This window comes from Mustela lutreola, chromosome 12 (assembly GCF_030435805.1).
Source record: "Mustela lutreola isolate mMusLut2 chromosome 12, mMusLut2.pri, whole genome shotgun sequence".
In the NCBI taxonomy this organism is placed as follows: Eukaryota; Metazoa; Chordata; class Mammalia; order Carnivora; family Mustelidae; genus Mustela; species Mustela lutreola.
The window spans coordinates 13,046,487-13,067,376 of record NC_081301.1 but is presented as its reverse complement, the minus strand read 5'-3'; the positions used below and the strand labels follow the sequence as shown (position 1 = coordinate 13,067,376).

The 20,890-nt window shown below is 46.3% G+C and overlaps 1 protein-coding gene and 1 long non-coding RNA gene across 5 annotated transcripts in view; one reads left to right on the top strand and one right to left on the bottom strand.

Moving 5' to 3' along the window:
* Positions 1-20,890, top strand: part of LOC131812032 (uncharacterized) — a 113,442-nt gene that overhangs the window by 79,777 nt on the left and 12,775 nt on the right. The window lies entirely within an intron of this gene.
* GGTA1 (glycoprotein alpha-galactosyltransferase 1 (inactive)) overlaps positions 4,464-20,890 on the bottom strand; it is a 52,894-nt gene continuing 36,467 nt past the window's right edge. For all 4 annotated transcript variants that reach the window (XM_059141014.1, XM_059141013.1, XM_059141015.1 and 1 more), the window contains 6 exons: positions 20,502-20,537; positions 18,933-18,986; positions 18,416-18,481; positions 17,775-17,867; positions 11,183-11,320; positions 4,464-7,023 (listed from right to left, as the gene is read on the bottom strand). In XM_059141014.1, the coding sequence (XP_058996997.1) occupies positions 6,330-7,023; positions 11,183-11,320; positions 17,775-17,867; positions 18,416-18,481; positions 18,933-18,986; positions 20,502-20,537 (1,081 nt within the window). In that variant the 3' untranslated portion in view covers positions 4,464-6,329. The remainder of the gene's footprint in view (positions 7,024-11,182; positions 11,321-17,774; positions 17,868-18,415; positions 18,482-18,932; positions 18,987-20,501; positions 20,538-20,890) is intronic.

The following is a 20,890-nucleotide window of genomic DNA, read 5'->3' as shown; positions in this document are numbered from 1 at the left end:
TGAATAGTCAGATGTGTTCTCTAAGGAACCAAAGGAGACAGTAGACTCTGAGAAGCTTGGCCTTCTGATGTTATCTGTGGATTCTGTGGTCTGCTCTTAGGAGAGGGGGATGTGCTACAGTAGTGTAGCATGTTTTTGGATCATGGTAGCAGGGAATATTTTAGGTACATGGGAAGAAGTGATTGACGACTAGACAGTGATTGATGACTAGACAGTGCGGTAGATACTGTGAGAGGCATCTACCCAGCTCACGATATGTCCTTCTCTGAGAACTGCCCCACAGTGCAGTCAACCCTCCAGTTAAGCCTGCCCCATAGCACAGCAGCTGGGAGCAGGAGTGGATGCTGTGCTGTTTGCATTTTCTTTTCCAGGAATGTAAAAGTTTTGAAGGAAGAAACCCTGAGCCTGGAAATAGTTGGGGCTGAGCCATATTGACAGACCCCTGGGGAAAGTTCACAATTTTTAGCTGTTGAAGCCTTTAGATAGAACTTCCCTGGCTCTTGCTCATGGCCTGGAAAATTTTTATGCACCAAGTCCTAAAAAGAAAAATGGAAAAGAAAGGAAGGGGGGAAAAGCCCTGATTTCCAGCGTGTACTGATTCCCCTGGTGTCAGTATTCTCAGTATAGCCCATATCAAACTATCACAGTAAAGTCACTCACTGCACAGGGAGCCGGGAATAAACCAGCTTCGGTATACTAGTGTCTGGTTATCAAATCTCCCTTTTATTTAGTTGAACTTTCCCTCCCAAAAAAGAGATTCCCAAAAATCTCCCTTTCAGATTTAGACAGCTCAAGGAGGATGCCTGTTCCTTGCAATCAAAATATATATTTTTTAAGATTTTATTTATTTGAGAGAGAGGCAGGCATGTGCATGGTAGGGAGGGGTGCAGAGGGAGAGGGACAGCAGACTCCCTGATGAGCACAGAGCCTGATGCAGGGCTTGACTCCAAGACACTAAGATCATGGCTGAGCCTAAATCAGACACCCAACCAACTGAGCCACCGTGGCACCCCAGCAATAAAAATATTTGTAACTAAAATACCTAGCTGGCATAACCACGTCTTATTCTGAACAGTTACAGTCAGTTCACTAAAAATATGTTCTAACTTTGGCTGATCTTTTACAGCCACATTCTTTAGATATTTATAGCTATTTTCGTTTATTCACATCTATTTCTACAAATGTGTGGTCTTTAGCAGACCCAGAGAGGAATGTGTTTAAGCACTGCACTTGCTTTGGAGACGTGCAATTTCCAATCTTTGGAAATCCCTGCCGTCTGGTGTCCAGTATAGGGAAGTACTTCTGTCTTAGCTGTGAATGTTACAGGTGTAAGAGGCGAGTTTAAAGCTCTTGACACCCAATTTCCAATCTTTGGAAATCCCTGCGTCTGGTGTCCAGTATAGGGAAGTACTTCTGTCTTAGCTGTGAATGTTACAGGTGTAAGAGGCGAGTTTAAAGCTCTTGACACCCATCAGGGACTATTCCTAGGGGACAGGAGTTGGGTATTCTGCATGTCGACTCCCTAGTGTTTCTTCCTTAATGAAGTTCAAAGGAACGTTACACCACCATTTCTCAACCTCATCACTACTGACGTTTTGAGCCAGATCATTATTGCGGGGGCTGTCCTGTGCAACACAGTAGGTTACGGCCCCAGGTTCGAGCCTGAAGCCCAGGCTGCAATTCCTAAGTCCTCATGTTATGTACTACACACAGGGGGAGATGTTCCAGGTGCCAGATACGAAAGCATCCACTTTGTGGTAGGACATAGAGTCCACAACCAAAACTTAAAAATTTTAAATGAGGGGCGCCTGGGTGGCTCAGTGGGTTAAGCCGCTGCCTTCGGCTCAGGTCATGATCTCAGGGTCCTGGGATCGAGTCCCGCATCGGGCTCTCTGCTCGGCAGGGAGCCTGCTTCCCTCTCTCTCTCTCTCTCTGCCTGCCTCTCCATCTACTTGTGATTTCTCTCTGTCAAATAAATAAATAAAATCTTTAAAAAAAAAATTTTTAATGAAAAACAACCACTTCTTATTAAGCATGATGGGCGTTGATATGATGATTCCTTCCTCCATTCATTAAGTAGGTATGAGTTAAGCAGCACCTCTGAGATGTAGTTGGGGGCTAGGACTGTCGACCTGCCCTTCAGGAGCTAACACATCTAGAAGGGTTCAATGGGGGTATTTTTCAGTTTTAAGTCCAACTGACTTAATAATGGAACACATACACATTTGAAAAGCCCACAGGCAGTGCAGGCTTCAGGTAAGGCTGGAGACAGCAACTTAGACTTGTCATCAAGGACTGTGTCTCCTTCAGCCTCCCTGCTCCTCCTGTCCTATTGTCAGTTCCATCCTAAGGCTGACCTTCCTGTGGTCAAGCACCTAATACTACATGCTTCCTCATTTCCTGAAAGGACCTGAGATTCACTTTGAGTGGACTACTTTAGGTCACCTGCCCATCCCCAAATCAATTGTTGCCACCAAGGGGATAGAAAGTGTTGATTTGCTTAGTCTGGATCCCTTGCTCCAACCATGCCACCAGTTTCCATGGAAATCACGTTGACTCCACCAAAGCACCCAGGTATTGCTGGGAGGGGAGAAAGAGAGCCACAAATGCCAGGCATATGTGGAGTCCTCAACCAGCCAAAGTGCTCACATGGTCTTTATTGCTTTCCACGCAGGCTCTGCCAGCTCATTTCAGCCGGTACCAAGGCCCCAGCACGATCTGGGAAGGCAGCCCTCTGTGCTTTACATCAGCTCCTCCCTCTGAAATCTCCTTCCAGCTCCACTCCTCAGTCACCTGCTTCTTTCAAAGCTCAGAGTCAGCCCCTCTGAGGCAGCTTCTCCCCCCTTCCTCTATGCGTCCCTGGACCCCGTATTGCTCACGTTTCATTTGTCCACTTCTCCAACATGGCACTAGATGATGGCTTTAGACCTGCATTCTGAGAGTTTTTGGTCTACTAAGTTCCTAATTCCTAATAAAGGAATTGAGAGTTTTTGGTAGTGATTCCTCCGGTGTCCTCAAATTTCAAAAACAAGGTGGCTAAAATGCGTGTGTGCGCATCTGTACACGCTTGCACATATGTGAAAGAGTGAGGGAAGCAGACAGGAGCTCTGAAAAGAGCAAAGGATGTACAGGCAGATCATCCTGGGTCTGAATTCTAGTCGGCACCCTTAAAGATCTGAGGCTTTGGCCAATGGATCCTCACTACACCGTTTTCTCGCCTTAAAAATTATGCATTATATATGATGCAATCATGCTTTCTATGACCTTTCACCCGTTACTATGCTATTGTGCCTGTTATTCACTTACACAAGGCACATATAACAAATAGTGCGTTTAATAAATACCTTCAAGTATTGCCGTAACTATGATTCCCTTATTGGTAAATCACAAGGTGACTTTGGCTAGGAGACATCAATGATGCATCATTTCAAGAAGGACAAGAGAAGTAAGGCCCTTCGGGGCTTAAAGAAATGTGTCCCCTTCCAGCTGCATGTGACCCGCAGATCAGAGGTGGAGTGGAAGGTGGAGGTGTGGCTGTCCCTTCCACCTGCCCTGCCCAATTGTACCCTCCGTGGCACCTGCCTTGGCACAACAGCTAGTGTGTGCCCACAGGACTTGAATTAGCCCTGCATGCATGAAAAAAGGATAAAAATGATCATAGTCTTTTGTTTATTTTTTTTTACATGATCCATTTTAACTAATGCATTTAGGGCAGGTTTAGTACAAAAAGTGGGAAATAATATAACAGGCTTGGAGACATAACAAGTTTTTAAAATATTAACTCTTATGGCAAAAATACCCCTTTATGAGATCCTTCTATAAAGCTGTCTTTTCCTTGATATGAAACATGGTCCTTCAGATGTATGGTGTTGACACATCTGTCCTTGTTGGCTTCTCTGGTCTGAGCCTCCACTTGGTTATTTCCTAGCCAGGTGCCTAACCTTTCTGAACATCACTTTGCTCATTTATAAAATGAAAATAATTCTAATGACAGAACAATGCCCTGTTGTAAATGTAGTGTACCTCACTCCCTCAGTCTTGTCACTTTTCATCTTTCTATTTATTACAAATCCACCAGCCCTGACTTTGCTGGAAATCTAGCCTTTTCCCAGAGCCCCTTGGCCATATATATTCCCAGAGGTCAAGACTAACAACCCCCAGATGTATTATGACATTGTTTTCTCCCTCTGCCCTGTCCCGCCCTAGGCTTCAGGGGCGAGCCTTTTCTTTCTGGTTCCTCCACGGGGAGTTAATTACTTCAATGCCCCACTTTGGAAAAGCTCTCCATAAGCATTTGTTGTTTTGAAAGTTTGGGACTCTCAACCATATCCTATCTTCTTAATAGTGTATGTGTTTTTAGAAAGACCTTGGGACTTTTTGGAGTCTAAGAATGTAAAATTTGTATCATGGACGATTCTGAACGTCTTTGGGAGAAGTGCACAATCCATGACCATACCAGAATCTACTGTGAAAATAATTTATTCAACTGTGAACCAGGAATTTTATTATTTTTTTTAATGTTTAAATTTAAACTTAAACAAACAAAAGGAAATCAAGATTCCCTTCCCCTAATCTTTTAAGATAGGGCATTTCTTTGGTGTAGAACGTAAATGCTCAACTGTCCCTACTCCAGAAGGGATCCTGGAAAACTTGAATCCTGGAGAGAGGCAGCACCCTGACGTGTGGCCTTCATTTTCTTTCACGAAGTCCGCTTCTTTAGGACTTTGTCGATTTGGTTTGGTTTTGCCGGGTTGTGAGATTTTTTTGGCAAGGACTGAAGAGTAGGAGGCACAGTGAAATGGTAGGAAAAAAAAAAATGTGGGTTTTATTTGGATCACATAAGCCCGCTGTGCCCACCACGGAGCCAGGGCAGTGGTTCTTCAAATCCATTACTTAAAAATGGAAACACAATGACCTAAACTGGAATACATGCCAACTATAAATATTCCTGCCTATGTAGATGTTGCCTCCCAACTTCCTTGACACTGAATCACTTAACTTTAAATAATATGTAGGATTTCAGAGCTTCTCTTAGAGAAGGGGACTGCATGTTAAGCTGTTCAGTCACGAGGATGAGGTCTCCCACTGCCATCCCCTCTGCTTCTGATATGAAGCAGATTTTATTCACTGTTGTTATTCTGGTTGTTACACTGCTTTAGTGAAGATGGGGCAGGGGAAAACAAGAGGTTGCTTGATGGGAGGGTTTTTCCAATCTGGTCTACTCCTGGATGTCAGCCCTCCACTCTGGGGCATGATGGGCTGGGGGGCCCTGAGGGTTCGAGCAGGCGGAGGCCGGGCATGTTGATGACTAGCTGTCATGCAGCCCAGGTTTGGGAAGTTGAACTCTTTGCCAGCCTCTTTAGTCCACTGTGGGCCTTTGCCTACTCTGTCACCATCTACTTCAAAGCTCTAGCTACAGAACTGAGGACACAAGCAGCAGAGTCTAGCAGACTGAATGTGACTTGGGCCAAAAGAGAAGCATCTCCATGCAAGGCCACCGCATTGCCTCAGACCTGTCGTTGTGGGTCTGAGGAGGCTGGAGATGGCCCGCAGGGCCTCCCACACAGCCTCCCACACAGCGCCTGGATCCGTGCTGTGTTTAAGCACCAACCCCATGCCCTGTGCCCCTCAGAGGTGGCCTACAGTGACCAGCCTCTTTTCCCACCCTCTGCCACTTCACGGAAAACTCACTATGAGTCTGTTTAAACTCCATGCTGAGCCCCCATTGGCTCATTCACATATCCTGGGATTCCAAACCTTCACCACCATGCTATCCACTGGGAATTCTCCAGCAATCTTCTGTACAGAAGCCAAATGACATTTTCCTTATGGGAAAAGAACATGGACAGCCAATGGCCTGAAGCAGTCTGCTCCTGAAACCATCCAAGGATTGCCAGCGGGGACTGACTATGTCCTTCCTCAGATTCTGCTGCTGAGCAACTCAGCAAGGACACTGAAGTTGAGGAGCTGACCCCTCACAATTGTATCTTGTGGCTAAACACTTCCTTAGCACCTTTTTTTCCCAGTATGTTATCTGGCATGTGCAGAGGGTTTCTGGCTTTTTCTTTGCCTGTGTAAAAAAAAAAAAAAAAAAATTTTTTTGTATTTCCCCCAAACCCAGCATAAATAAGAAATTACTGGGAATTTACACCTGATTACCATAGGTTCATTCTCCCATACAGTGAAGTTCAAAGTTACAAGGAAGAAGAGTAAGTATTTGCAGTGTTGGTGTTTTGTTAGTATTGTTTAAAAGTTAAGTGTTACTCTTCTGAGAAAGTTGCCAGAATCATACTCTCTCAAATTCAGAAGCCTACCAGCACAGTTTAAAGTCAGATATTATTTCTAACCAAATTATACTCTTTTGTCTGCCAAGATATCTTGACAGTCTTAATATCCGAAGGCAGGCCTATGTGATAATCCCAGCAGTATTCTGGGGATAAGATTTTAGTGGGTTTGTTGAGAAGGAAATACTTATTTAGGTGGCTTTCATCATGCCACTCGGCTTCTATGTCATTTTTCTTGTCCTGGAGGATTCCCTTGAAGCACTCCTGGGTGATGTTTAGGACCTGAATGGGTGTGCCTCCAAAGATAGCTGCGTGGTAATAAAAATCCCCTTGGCCGAATGGAATGTAGGCTGCAGACTCCTTCCGCCTCTCGTAGGTAAACTCGTCGGGGTCTGCCTTGTACCACCAGGCCTGCAGCTGAGCCACCGAGTGGCCGAGCGTCTCCACTCCAAAGCTATCTTGGAAGACCTGGTCCACGTCCATGCAGAAGAGGAAGTCCACTTCATGTTGGATGTGGGCCACAATGTGCTCCCCAATGGTTTTCATACGCATCATGCTGATGTCCTGCCACCTCTTCTCAGGCTTGATCTCAAACACTTTGAAGGAACGCAGAGGACCCAGCTCTATCAAGGGTATCCTGGAGACGTCGTCCACCATGATGTAAAATATGACTTTGTGGCCAACCATGAAGTACCTATTGGCAGATACTAAGAACTCCTCCAAGTAATGCTCAATGTATCTGAAACAAAGAAGAATGGGACAAATGTAACCGCTGGGATCTGCACAGGAGACTCCATGCTCTTCCAATGATCTTGTCTGCGTTTGGCAGTGTAGGGGAGGAATGATCTTCCCTATCCCAGACATGTGTTTTCCACATCTGCTAGGGCAACATTCCTCGCTGCTTTCCACCATTCAATCGCTCCACTTTGGGGAGGAGGAGTGACTTACCTGCTGATGTTGGAAGACTGACCTGTACCCACCACTCTCACTCTTGGAGCCTATGTTCTCAACTGCTTGGGGCCTTGAAATGAGAGTACTAGAACAGGCCCTACCCTGCATCTGTAAGCCTGGATACCTGATCTTTCTAATTCAGTGATTTAATATCAGGAAGCCAAGGGTCTGCAGACAGAAGCCACATTCTCCAGTACCCACCTTAACTGCAATGAACATGATTTCACATCATCTATCTTGCTCAGCCCTTAGTCTTATTTATCTCTTGGTTCAGACTGGGCAGGCAAAGTGGGTACTATTTGATATTTTTTTCCCCAGCTTCACTGAGGTATTTGACATAACATTAGGTACTTGTATAACATTAAGATATACAAAGTATTGATTTGATACACTTGCATATTACAAAATGATTACCACTACAGCATGTCACATAACTACTATTTGTTTTTTGTGATGAGAACATCTGAGATCTACTCTCTTAACAACTTTCAAGTGCATAATAACAGGATTATTAACTATAATCACCATGATATACATTAGCTCCCCAGAACTTATTCATCTTGTAACTGGAAGCTTGTACCCTCTGACCAACATCAGGGGGCACTAGTTCTCCCTCAAACTATACCCAATGTTGCTGTTGTCCTACTGGATACAAGAGTGACATGACCCTTAGGTCCTTTGGGGACATATTATACCTAATCATCACTGTTCTCATATCCTCTTCTGGGACCCAGAGAATGGGTTACAGGGCATAGATATCCTTCTATATTACATATTCACCCTAGGAGCCTCCCAATGATCACCCCAAACACCAATATACCATTCAGATACCACCACTGTAAGACTTCTCCTAACACCAGAGCAAACAACCTGATTTAACCTTAGTTTAACTATTTTTTCCCTTGTTTTTCAAAATTGATTTTATTTTTCACATCATGTTTAGGTTCACGGCAAAACTGAACTGAGAGCACAGAATTCCCATGAACCCAATGCTCCCCTTCCCTTCCCACAGCTTCCCCCCCACCCACTACCAGGATCCAGCATTGGGGTGACACATGCCTTGCAATCCACTAATCTTCACTGACCTATCATAATCACCCCATAGTTTACATTAAGATTCACTCTTGGTGTTGAACATTCTATGGATTTGGACAACTGTATAGTGACATGTATCTATCACTATGTATGGTATTATACAGAGTATTTTCAATGCCCTAAACTTCCTGTGGTCTGCTTGTTCATCAGCACCTCTCCCCTAACCCTACCCCATCCCTGGCAATCACTGATCTTTTCACTATCTCCATAGAATGTCATATAGTTGGAATTATACAGTATGCAGTCTTTTTAGATTGGTTTCTTTCACTAAGTTAACATGCATTAAGGTTCCTCCAAGTATGCATGGCCTGAGATAGCACATTTCTTTTTACCACTGATAATATTCTAGATATCATAGTTCATTTATCCTTTCACCTACTGAAGGATGTCTTGGTTGTTTCCAAGTTCGGCAATTATCAATAAAGCTAGTAAAAACATCTGTGGGGAGTTTTCTTGTGTAGATATACATCTTCAACTCTTTTGGCTAAGTAACAAGGAGTACAGTTGCTGAATTATATGGTAAGATTATGTTTACCCTTGTAAGAATCTGCCAAATGGTCTTCCAAAATGGCTGCACCATTTTGCATTCCTACCAGTAATGAAGGAGAGTGCTTGTTATTCCACATCCTCACCAGCATTTGGTATGTGGTACTGACAATGTGTTTTGGATTTGGGCCACGCTAATGGGTGGGTGGAGATATTTTAGCTATGTATGTCTTTATTCCAAATACGTCATATTGGTGTCTTCTGTAACCCAAGCTGTACAATCTTGTGAAGCCAGGAAGATCACAGAGAGGAGGAAGAAGTAGGAGTCACATGGCTTTACACAACTCATGTAGATCCCAGACTCATGCTTTGTTCAGTGACTGTGGATTGAATTTAATTTGCTGATCATCAAGAAGTTTTCGCTGGCTCAAGAAGTTTTGTGAGCCATCATAACTGTTACCTCATTATGCTTTTTGGTGACTGCCCGGATTTCCTTTCTTTACTACCAAAACAAAGTGTGCTTTTAAGGCTGGCCACCAGAAGCCCAAGAGTTTACAGTCCTGGTGATTTAAATGGAAAGAAGGTATCTGAGCAATATAAACAGGGAGTTCAACATGGCTCTATGGCTGGTTGCCAAGAAATTCTTGGGCACTCTGGAACTTTAAGAAAAATCTATTGTGCTCTGAAGCTTGGGAGACAATCCTAGGATGAGGGAGGGAGCTGTTAGAGGTTTAACATTGTTTAGGGATTAAAACACTGCTGTTGGCTTTCTGCATTATTATTTGAAAACAAACCAAACATCACACCTCTTAAAAGTCCAAATCCAGGGCGCCTGGGTGGCTCAGTGGGTTAAGCCGCTGCCTTCGGCTCAGGTCATGATCTCAGGGTCCTGGGATCGAGTCCCGCATCGGGCTCTCTGCTCAGCAGGGAGCCTGCTTCCCCCTCTCTCTCTCTGCCTGCTTCTCTATCTACTTGTGATTTCTCTCTGTCAAATAAATAAATAAAATCTTTAAAAAAAAAAAAAAAAAAGTCCAAATCCACTCTTATAAGGATTTATTGCTGCTGAGCACACAAACAGTCCTCGCAAGCTTCAGAGCAGAGAGCATAGGGCTTTCCCCAGGATACGTGATTTATAGTTTGGTTCTGCAGAGTTGCAGCTGGATGGTAAAGCTGTTGTGGAGCCATAGGCAGTATTCTGTTCTTTGGGGGAACACCAAGAGCGAAGCAATCCCTACCATAATCTCAGTGCCATGGGATTAGGTGAGCTGAGTATAGGCTCCTGACTCAGAATGCTACAGATTCTTCTGAGGAAAATGTCAAAAACTCCAGAGTCACCCTTGTCTATTAGAGATGCCACCCAGGTGACTAACCAGGTCACCATTCTTGATTAGTATGGCTACAGCGATGGTTTCTGGGTTCTGGGTTGGGGGCGTCTCAGGAGAACCATCAGATCTTCACAGAGCTCTCCTTTAGGCCCTACGGCAGGTAGATCTGAGGCTCAAATCAACTTGGGCCTTCAACACTCTTTGTAGAGGCCAAGGGATCAACTTTCCATGTGGTTTTCAGGAAAGGAACAGGAGAGGCCCATGGTGGGGGTGGGGACTAGGAAAATTGAACTTTTGCTTTCGTTTTGGCGGGGGCGGGGGGAACCCAAAGACTTTCCAAAAGAGCAAAATGGTGAGTTGACTCCTCAAAACCCAAAGACTTTCCAAAAGAGCCATAATATTAGTTTTCAAATGTAACATTTGAAAACTAATATTATGGCTACTAATTTCAAGTAAGAATGACTGTAGTTTTGGAAGAGGCATTCTAAACAAGGAAATGAAAGCCCAAACAGGAACCTACCCAACCTCTAGAGAGGAGGTTCTGGCTAGCTGAATCTCTGGGGGCCAAGGAAAACCTGAGGCGCCATGGAAGACATGGAGAATTGCCATGCTTGGATCAGTCTTGGATCATGCTTGGATCTGCAGGTCCTTCTGTCCTTGGTCGTGGGTCTGAGAGTGTAAGAGGATGGATGATACACATTTGGGCCAACAGCTGCCATTTTTGGAATTTCCAGAGAAAGCCATGATGTGTGTGGGTGTGCGACAGACCCTACGCTCTGTGGGTGGAACGAACACTTTAACCTGCAACCCAAGACTCTCCCTTTGAGGTGGGAAGGAGTTAACTCACTATTGTTTTGTTCTCAGCCCTCTGGGGGGGGGGGGGCTCAGCAGAGGAGGGATGGAAACCATCCCATTATAACATTCTCCTATCTAAGAATTCAGACAAGGCAGGAACAGCTCCATGAGGCCAGGGAGCCCCTTACAAACACTCTGACAACAAAACAAGAAAAAGCGGAGGTCGATCTTATTAGGGACACTTACCTTCCAACAGCAAAAACTGTCAAACCCACGGTAATTTTCTGTTTGGCATAATAATTTTCTAGGATGGTGCTGTTGTAAGTGCCTTCCCACACGACCGGTGCCTTCCATCCGGTCACCGTCACCACCTCTGGACGTTTCCTGGTGACAAAATATAGGTCCCCATGAGTCAGGACAGCTTTTCTAAGGTAGGGCAGAGACTGTCTCAGGGGACATTGGGGTCAGCTATGATCTGCTGAGACTTCCCCTGAATCCTGACTTCACCCCAAGCAGTCAGCCGACTGGTGTGGCCTGTGCAGGGGCTGGTGTGACCTTTGCAGGAGCAGCATCTTCTGCATGAGGAGCAGGAGGCTCTGGCTAGGTGCCTTTGAGGGCTGCCTTTAGGTCCCCGATGGGAATCTTACCTGTACATCTCCATCACTCTGTCCCCTTTCGCGGCTTTCCTATTCTCTTCTTCCTTCTGGATCCCTTCCCCTATCTCCCCAGCCCTTCCTAAACTGCCAGTGGCATCTCTGGGTTCTTTCCCCATGGGTGCCATCCAAGGCTCAGGAGGCCCTAATCCTTGATGGGAGGATGAGAGCGTGACCTTGGAACCAAATGAGAGAAAGCTATTTTAATCTACCTTTCTACCTTTACCTTTTCTGGGTAAAACCTTGGTTATGGGCCAAAAAGGGCTTCCAATTTAATTGTTATTTTTCGTTTTATGCACAAAGAGACAAAGTCACCCAGAAAAGCAGGGACTTAACAGAGCCTCCCCCCAACGGCCAAGGCTGGAACATGGGGCTCTGGCACAGACCCTCCCCACAGACCACATTGTCTCTTTGCTAGGAGCACAAAGGGCAAAGGGGAGGCATGTTTTCTGCACTTAGAATGCTCAAAAGGGACTTGGCAAAGCCAATGCAAACACAGGAACGACAGCAAACTGACCAACTGTGGAGGGTAGATGTGGAATGGCTGTGTAGCAGCTGGGGCCCAGCAGGAGGGGGTGATGCAGACTCAGCCCTGACCCCCAACTGCTCAGGAAGTGGCTGCATTTCCCTTGCTGGGAAGCAGAGACTGAAACAGTCATCAGATTCAAACCCCAGCACGAATGGGCCTGTCCCCACTAACCACCTGCTTGTACTTCATCCACTGAGTGGGGGAAAGGCCAGTGATGAGGGCAAAGTCCTCGTGGTCCCCACTGGGTCCCGGCCGGCTGTGTGCATGTGGCCCTAGGGAGGCTGTTGGGGACATGTCAGCAAATAGATGGAGCCAGTGAGAACTTCCCCTAGTCCCACACATCGGAGGAGGGTGGGTTTTCACAAAACTGCCCAAATCCCACCACCTAAGCTGGGGTTTCCAGAGTGAGGCTGGGCCAAGCTGGGTCAACCACAACCTCATCCCAGCCCCAGCCCCAGCCCCAGCCCTCAGCCCAGCTCCAAACTCACCCCAGTCCCAGCTCCAGTCTCAGCCCTAGTCCCAGCCCCACCCCAGCCCCAGCCCCAGAGTGCAAAGTGCCTCAGCAGACTCTCATCTTCTGTCCATCAGTCACCAAGCTCTTCACTCTACTTCTTGAGATGACAGTGTCCCTCCGGCTGCAGCCTGTGCCCTGATTCAGGCCTCCTTCTCCCCCTGCACAGCTGAATCGCCCCCAGAGATGGGGGTTGGGGCACTCTGAGGCTGCTCTCCTGCCCCCCTATCTTGTCTGGAGTCTGGGCTCTGCCCTCACACCCTGCGTGGGCTGGCTGCTCCGAGAAGAGCCACTCTTGGTTTCCTTCAATCATGAAAGCACCAACCTGTGCCAGGCACCTTCACTACACTTTTTCATTGGCAACAGTCCTGCCACATATTATGTCTCTTGTACAAGTAAGAAAACCAAGCCTCAGAAAGTCTTGCTAACTTGGCTGCCGCTGATGGAAACTAACATATAAGCATGTCCCGTGAGACCAGGCACTGTGTTCAGGGCATCACCCTTCAGAGGTGCTATTCTGATTTCCATTTTATCTGTGAGCAGCACAGAGAGGTTAAATAGTTTGCCCAATGTCACAGAGCTTAGTAAGAGGCAAAGCCGGTTTTTGAACCCAGATGGTTGGACTCTGGAGTCTATGCTCTGAGCTGCCACCCTGCATTGCTTCTTATGTGGACACGTACCAGCTCTGCTGGTGAGGCTGGGGTTACAATCCACATTTGTCATCATTTCCACTCACCTTAGCTACCCTGGCATTTTTATCAGCGCAGAATGAGAAATAATGAGCTTCTGTTTTGTTATGTTTTTAGAAATTTATGTGATGCTTTTAGTCACATAAAACCCCCCCTTTGTTGAATGACAGGATTTCAAACCACAAACCACCGCGCGCGCGCGCGCGCGCGCACACACACACACACACACACACACAGCTTACACATCCATAACCAACGTTTCTGAACTTGAACTCCGCCCCGTGTCACTGCCTCATTCTTTGCGGTCCTTAGTTTTAGCCCATCAAGGATCTTTCAGTAGTTCCCACCCAGCCCCCTACCCAAGTCTTGGAACTGTTTACAATCTGGACATGTTGTAAGCAGGTCATATTATTAAAAAAAAAAAAAAAAAAAAAGGAAAAAAGGGGAGCCTGGGTGGCTCTGTCGGTTAAGCATCCAGCTTTTCATTTCGGCTAAGGTCACGATCTCAGGGTTGTGAGATCAAGCCCTGCCTTGGGCTCACTCAACAGGGAGTCTGCTTGAGATTCTCTCTCTCTTCCTCTCTCCAACCCTTGCCCCACTAGCTCTCACACTTGCCCTAAGTAAGTAAGTAAGTAAGTAAATAAAATCTTTTTTTCTTTTTTTTTTTTTTAAAGGAAGGTGGGGGGCTGGCAGGTAGCAACTGTACTTATTTAATACTTATGTGCACGGGGACCAAGTATTTGACTTTCAATCTCTCATTTAATCCTCACCCCCACCTTATAAAGTGGGTGCCACCCTCCCCCATATTTTACAAATAAAGGAAGGAGGGGTAAGAGAAAAGCAGAAGAGATCTGCATCTTCAGCCTTATAGGAAGGGGCAGTCCCTCACCACACATTTCCTAGCCACACCAGCCCCACTGCTGAGCACAGAGATCAGAGAAATGAGACTCCTTCCTACCCCTTGAGAATCTCACACTCCCAACAGGTGGTCAGCCTGCTATACAATGGGACCCCAGCTTAGTCCTCATCTTCTAGAGAGACTGAGTTAGAAAAAGCCATATCCAGTTTTGTCGCTTGGCTGGGGAGAGTCTTCCAAGCAGGAAAGAAAAAGGCAGCGATATTAAAAATTAATGTTCACTTAAAAATTAAAATGTCCTATTTCCCAGCTGTTAATTATTAAATTTCACTGGCAATTCCAATATGTCCTGGACCCTGATGAAGAAGCCGGGTGACAGCCTGAAAGCACAGGCAGTGGGGGGCGGGGAGGAGGATCAGTTCCCAGATGAACCTGTGCATCAGGGAGTCTTAGCAAAACCATCGACACCACTGCTCCCTGAAAGAAGTGACACAGGGCAGGCCACCCATGTGTCAGAGCTAGTGTTTGCTACTGCCAATTGCCAGAGATGTGCAAGATCAAAAGGATGGGGCTCTAGAAAGAGGGGAAAGTGCCAGGACAGACTCAGAGCTGCCCAAATGCCTTTTGTCCAAGCACAACACCCACCGGGTCAGTGTGTGCAGCTCCGTGATGGCCAGAGTCATCCCACGAGATAAACACACACCTACCTAGGCTATGGGTAGCTTTTAAATTTTACATCCTGACTAATGGGTACCTTGTGGTCCCCAAGTGTTGGGTAGAGGAAGTGTTCAAAGTGAATATTTTAAATATGAATATGATAAAATGTGAATCATGAAGCAGGTCAGAAAAGCTGTGAGGTGCACACCATGTGTGCATCAGTATGCCGGAGCCGGTGTGACCCAGCAAAGAGGGGATGGCGACAGGAACAAGAATGAGGGCTGCAGAATACAGAGAAGGACATGATACAGGAAGAGTTTGGGAGGCAGGATTAACAGAACACATCCATCAGGGAGACTATGGTATGGGTGGAGGAAAAGGATGAACCGGAGAGATAGGCAGGACTGTGGCGTGAGATCGGAACTGAGAACAAGGGAGGGTAGAATGTGGAGATCCAACTGAGTCATGGAAGTCGTGTGTGCAGAGCTGTCCAGCAGGCACTCAGACCCAAGTCAGGGCTCAGGGAACCTTTGGGCTGATGATGGGAAGGTGGGAGTCACTCTCACACCATGGTGTCTAAGGCCATGGGAATGGATGAGAGCCTCCAGAAACTCCAACCACTGATGGCTGGGAAGCAGAAGAGGTGCTTTTGGAGGGGACCGAGAAAGGAGAATGGAGAAGTAGGAGGGAAATCCAGAGGATGCTTTGTCACAGAAGCTAAGAGATCTCACTGTGGAAGTGTGTGCACAATACACTGCAACATGTTATAGGTCGTTTCCAGGAAGGGATACACTTATAGAAATATATTTATTTGTTCATGCAGTCGTTCATCTAATCCTTCATTTAGGCAGGAAATATACTTTGGTGCCCTGGGAAGGCTTAAATTTGGTGCCTCTTCAAACTGATATTCCTTACATACGTGCTCGCCATCTGTTTGGAGGAGACGCTGTATCCTGCATGGGGCAGAGCAGAGTCACAGCTGGTGGCCATGATATGTCTCTCCCTTTGTCTCCGGTAACTCAGCCTTCACCCTGCCTCCCAGGTCCCGCACAGCGAGTAGAAATGCCACAGCAGAAGAGCACCACCCTTCTTAGAAGGGGACTTGGTGACTATCTCTGGCTCACCTAGCCCTTTGAGCCTCATGGAGGTCCCTCCCCTCCCCAACACAGATGCCTAAGGGGCTTAACAAGGCACCACTGCTTCCGTATTCTTGCATTTCCAGTAAGGGTTTAGCGTCTCACAGATGGCTACCCTGCTGCCCAGCTCACTGAATGACATACGTGGGGGCCAAAATTCTCATCCTTCCACATTACCCCCAAACAAAAAGAGAGCTTGCCAGAACATAACCCAGTCTTTCCAGAGCTCATACCCCTCCCACTGGAATAGTCTCTCCTGATCCTTCTCTAAGGCTCTTCCTGCCCCCTCTCAGACTTCTCTTCCTTCACCAGCCTTTTAAATGTTGATATGACAGGATGTGGTTCTAGCCCTCTACTTGGGTGGCCCCCTCCAGGCCTACAGGTCCCAGGGCTGCCCACATGTCTACCACATGTCTTCCACTAAGTTCATGGGCACTGCCATAGACTGACTGTTTCCCCCACCACCCTGGAATTCACTGAAACCCAATTCCCAGTGTGATGACCTCTGGAAGTGGGGCCTTTGGGAAGTGCTTGGTTCATGATGGTGGAGGCCTCAAGAGTGGGATTGGTGCCCTCAGGAAAGAGCTCCCAGAGAGCCCTCTCACCCCTTCTGTCGCCGTGTGAGGACAGAGAGGATGACTGTCTGTGACGCTGGAAGTGGGCTCACACCAATCACCAAAGCTGCGGGGTTTGGATCTTGGACTTCCCAGCCTCCAGAACTGTGAGAAATACATTTCTGTTGTTTATAGCGGCCTGAACAGACTAAGACAGGCACCCTGTGAATCTCAGTCCCCATGCCCAGCACGTACCTGAATCCAAATGTCTCTAGTAGAGCTCATCCCCTACCCCCACTCCTAGTCCTGGCTGTCTTCCTCCTATCGTGCTCACCACCACCACCACCCACCAGTCTCTCAGGTGTCACGGTCATCTTGGACAGCTCCTGCCTCCTTACTCCCGCAGCCACGTTGTGTTAAGTCGGACTGACCACAACTCCTTCCCAATTCTGGCAAATTCTCCCTGCACATCTCCTGCCCCGAAGACTAGGAACTTCTTAAGTATAACCATATTGGCTGGTTTCTCCTATCTCCTGTGCCTAACACTACATCTAGCACAGTATTTTTTACCACAACCTACAGTGAGAAATGCATTTCACATCACAACCAAACACATATGCATACATACAGAAACAATAATTCAACCTCACAATACTTAGCCTTACTTCTACTTCATGTGATGCCTCCTGATTTTCTATTTGATTTCAATTCTTTAAAAAAAAAAAAAAAACTCATTTTGACCCATTAAACTAGTTTCTTGAACACATTAATGGACTGTGACTAGTAATTTGAAAAATACCAGCTGGTATATACAGCTGGTATATAAACATTTGTTGTATGTTCACTTAGTGAATGCACGCACAGCCTCATGAGATCTTTCATCATCACCACCAATTTTCAGATGAGTTAGCTGAATCTCAAGAGAGAATTTTCTTGCTCTGACTCCAGATGCTGCGGATTTCCACAATACCCCGTGGCCAGCAAGACCCCCTCTAGCCCCACTATTCTGTGATTCACCTGCTGCCTTTGGACAGCCGCTGTCAGAATTGCTGTGTCGTTGCTCAAGCATCTGAGTCAAAACACCCAGACCCTCAGTTTCTCATCTAATCTATGGTGAAAGTCTGATGGATGCTAAGACTCCATATCCCCAACCAGGAGTGTTCTCAATGGCACTCTTGCCTCCCGCCACCTCTGATGGGAGCTCATGGATTTACTGAACCCAGGGAGGGGATGGGGGATGCCTCCTTTCTTACTGTGGGTTAAACCAGTCTGATAGCTGAAGCTCTCCGTTGTTTTCCTCTCGTTCATCTTCATCTGTGTCCTCCACTTCTTGGTAAATGTGGGTCCTACGTACAAAGGGAAAGCAAGCCCAGTGAGGCAGGGAGGCCGATCTTTGGTGCCAGGACAGCTGGTGAACGTGAGCACACCTTCCCAGGTGGAGAACGTGTGTGGCGAGGGGGTGTCTGGAGAAAGCTTCAAGATACACGATACGTTTGTGCATAAACACATGCTTCTGGTGGAAAGACTTAGTACCCACCTTTCTTTTTTTCCTTCCAGGTCTGTACAGTTACCAGTTTAGTGACCCAGGACCCTTAGATTATTTCAGGGAACTTGCTGGACTAATGAACAGCTAAATAAATTAGCTTCAAGCATTGTTCCCACAGCCTAAATGTCAGCCCAAGCCCCATTCACCCCCAAGTTAAATGGAAAAACTAAACCAAACCCCCAAAGTTAATTATCCTAGTCCCAACCATGAAACAGATTCCTTGTATGACTTCAACAGGGCCAGAAAGACAAGTGACCAAGAAAGTCACAACCATGAAGCCATTTCCTTCAGACTCTCTATAAGCATTGGGCGGATGGACAAACAGAGAGGGCCCTCCCATCACCTTACCCATTGTTAAACCAGCTCGGAAACCACCAGTGCTTCTGACTTATGCTGTTACCAACTTCTGGGTTTCTAAGATGAGAAAGATGACAATTTTAGAAAATGAGGCAGTCCCAAACGGGGCTCGTCGGGGGAGGGTTTCCAAACTCCTTTTATGGCAGAAAATCACTTAATTTCTTAAAACAAAACAAAACAAAACTGCCAGTTCATAAAACAGAAGTGACGCTACCCTATCCTGGGAGATATACAGGGGTGCTGAATCACTCTGCTGTACACCTGAAACTAAGATAACACTGTATGTAACGAACTGGAATTAAAATGAAAACTTAAAAAAAAAAAAGTGAAGCTGCTGTAGCCAAACAGGGGAAGATGGACCCACCCCTGCCCGACCTCTCCTCCCTTGGGCAGCCCCCCCGCACTCAGCTCAACGAGGGGGCCCTGGCAGGGACACAGGAGAGAAGGGGGGGTCCAAGGTGGGGGGGGGCACTGAAAGGTAAATGCGAGTCATGGATATCCCACTTACTGGTAGTACGACCGTGATGGGACCTTTTCCCTCTCTGAATCTTGGTTTTCTCCTCTGAAAAGTCAGATATATAATAACCATGGTGACAATCATGATAATAAACTTACCAAGAAGGTACTTTGAAACATGAACGAAATCACATATAGCAGAGAGCTTTATCACAAGTTGAAAATTACTAGAACGCATTGTAAATCTTCACACACACACACAAAATAAAAATGCGTATTTTTCCAAGAACGATCTCTTCTGCTAAAGCAGAGTTCAGGTTGCTACCAAGGCCAGCAGGGACAGCCTCAGGAAGCTGTCTGTCATCAGAAGCCACCCTCGCCACCCACACGTGGAAATTTCCATCCTCTCTCATTGTGAGAGTCTCTCCAAGGCGGGGGCTTTCTGGAGGAGGGAAAAGAGCAAAAGCGGGAAGGTGGGGGCTGCGGTGCCCTGTGGCTGGACAAATCAGGCGGTGAGGCAGGAACAGGCCTAATAATAGGAAGAAACCTGTTTTTTTTTTTTTTAAGATTTTATTTATTTATTTGACAGAGAGAGATGACAAGCAGGCAGAGAGGCAGGCAGAGAGAGAGGAGGAAGCAGGCTCCCTGCTGAGCAGAGAGCCTGATTTGGGGCTCGATCCCAGGACCCTGGGATCATGACCTGAGCTGAAGACAGTGGCTTAACCCACTGAGCCACCCAGATGTCCCAGGAGGAAACCTGTTTTAAAGCCCATGGACATTCCGGAGGTGTTTCAGATGATGGATAATTTAGGCGTGGTTGCCATACCACAGGGAGACCACATAGGACTTAAACAAAAGGGAACAGAAAGAGAAGTATTTCTTTAGTCGCCCAGGTCGCTGTTTTCATTTGATCTTGGTCATCCCAGCTACTCATGAGAATAAAGATTTTCACCTTTATGTTCACTTCTAGCTGAGAATTTGACCACATGGGTTTGGGCCAAGTGCTAAGATCCCACAGAACGTGAGCATAAAAGCCAGGATTTGACACCAGGGAAAGAATGATATCAGAAATGAAAGCCGAGGAAAGTACAAGATGTTAAGCGCAAGACTTTACCCTGAGCCTCCTGGCAACCAAGCGAAAGATAGAAAAATGAAGGTTTACATAGTTCTCGCTGCCTTCAGTAATAATAATAATAATAATAATAATAATAATAGTTTGTCAGGAGACCCTGACTTTTTTTCCTGATCCCTTGTCTCAAAGGAATTTCTTAAAAGGTCTTTGTATCACATATACTGGGCAGCATAATGGAGAATACCTGTCCTGATTCTTTTCATCAGCAAGGGGGAATGTTCTCCAAGTGATACCACTTAAAGAAACCCTTGATGAGAAGCAAGGGCAAAATACAAGCCACAGCTGGATAAAGGCCAATCTAGGGAATGGGAGGCGGGTAGTCCACATCCCTGGGAAAGCACTCTTCACCTCCCCCACCACCCCTATAGAATCCTTGATCAGGGTTCTACCCCACCCCCCAGCCCGCTGCCATGCTAAAAATTGACTGTAGGGGGTGCCAGACTAGACATGGGAGACCTCCCATAGACCTGTAGAATTCAAAGCACTTACTTTGAATGATATATCCAAAAGAAAGAGCCTTCTGGGCTGAAAACAGATGAGAAATAAAAACATATCATGTTACTTTTAATTCAGAGAAAAGTGATTTTGCAACCATTAACAGTGAAGCCCTGGGCTGAGCTGAAAGCCTGGGTTTTGACTACTCCTAGGTTTCTACTGGGACTGGAAATTTTCACTTATAGTCACGTCAGGGTTATTCAGAACAAGAGGTGGGAAAGAGGTGACTGAAAAATCTCAAACCTTAACAAAAAAACAAAAAAACAAAAAAACAAAAAAAAAACATAAGTAACTATAAGCACTTAACAGGAAGACCCAGAAGGCTTCCGGGAAGAGGGGGGAATGTTTTAGCTGGGATCTGAAGAATAAATGGAGTCCAGGTG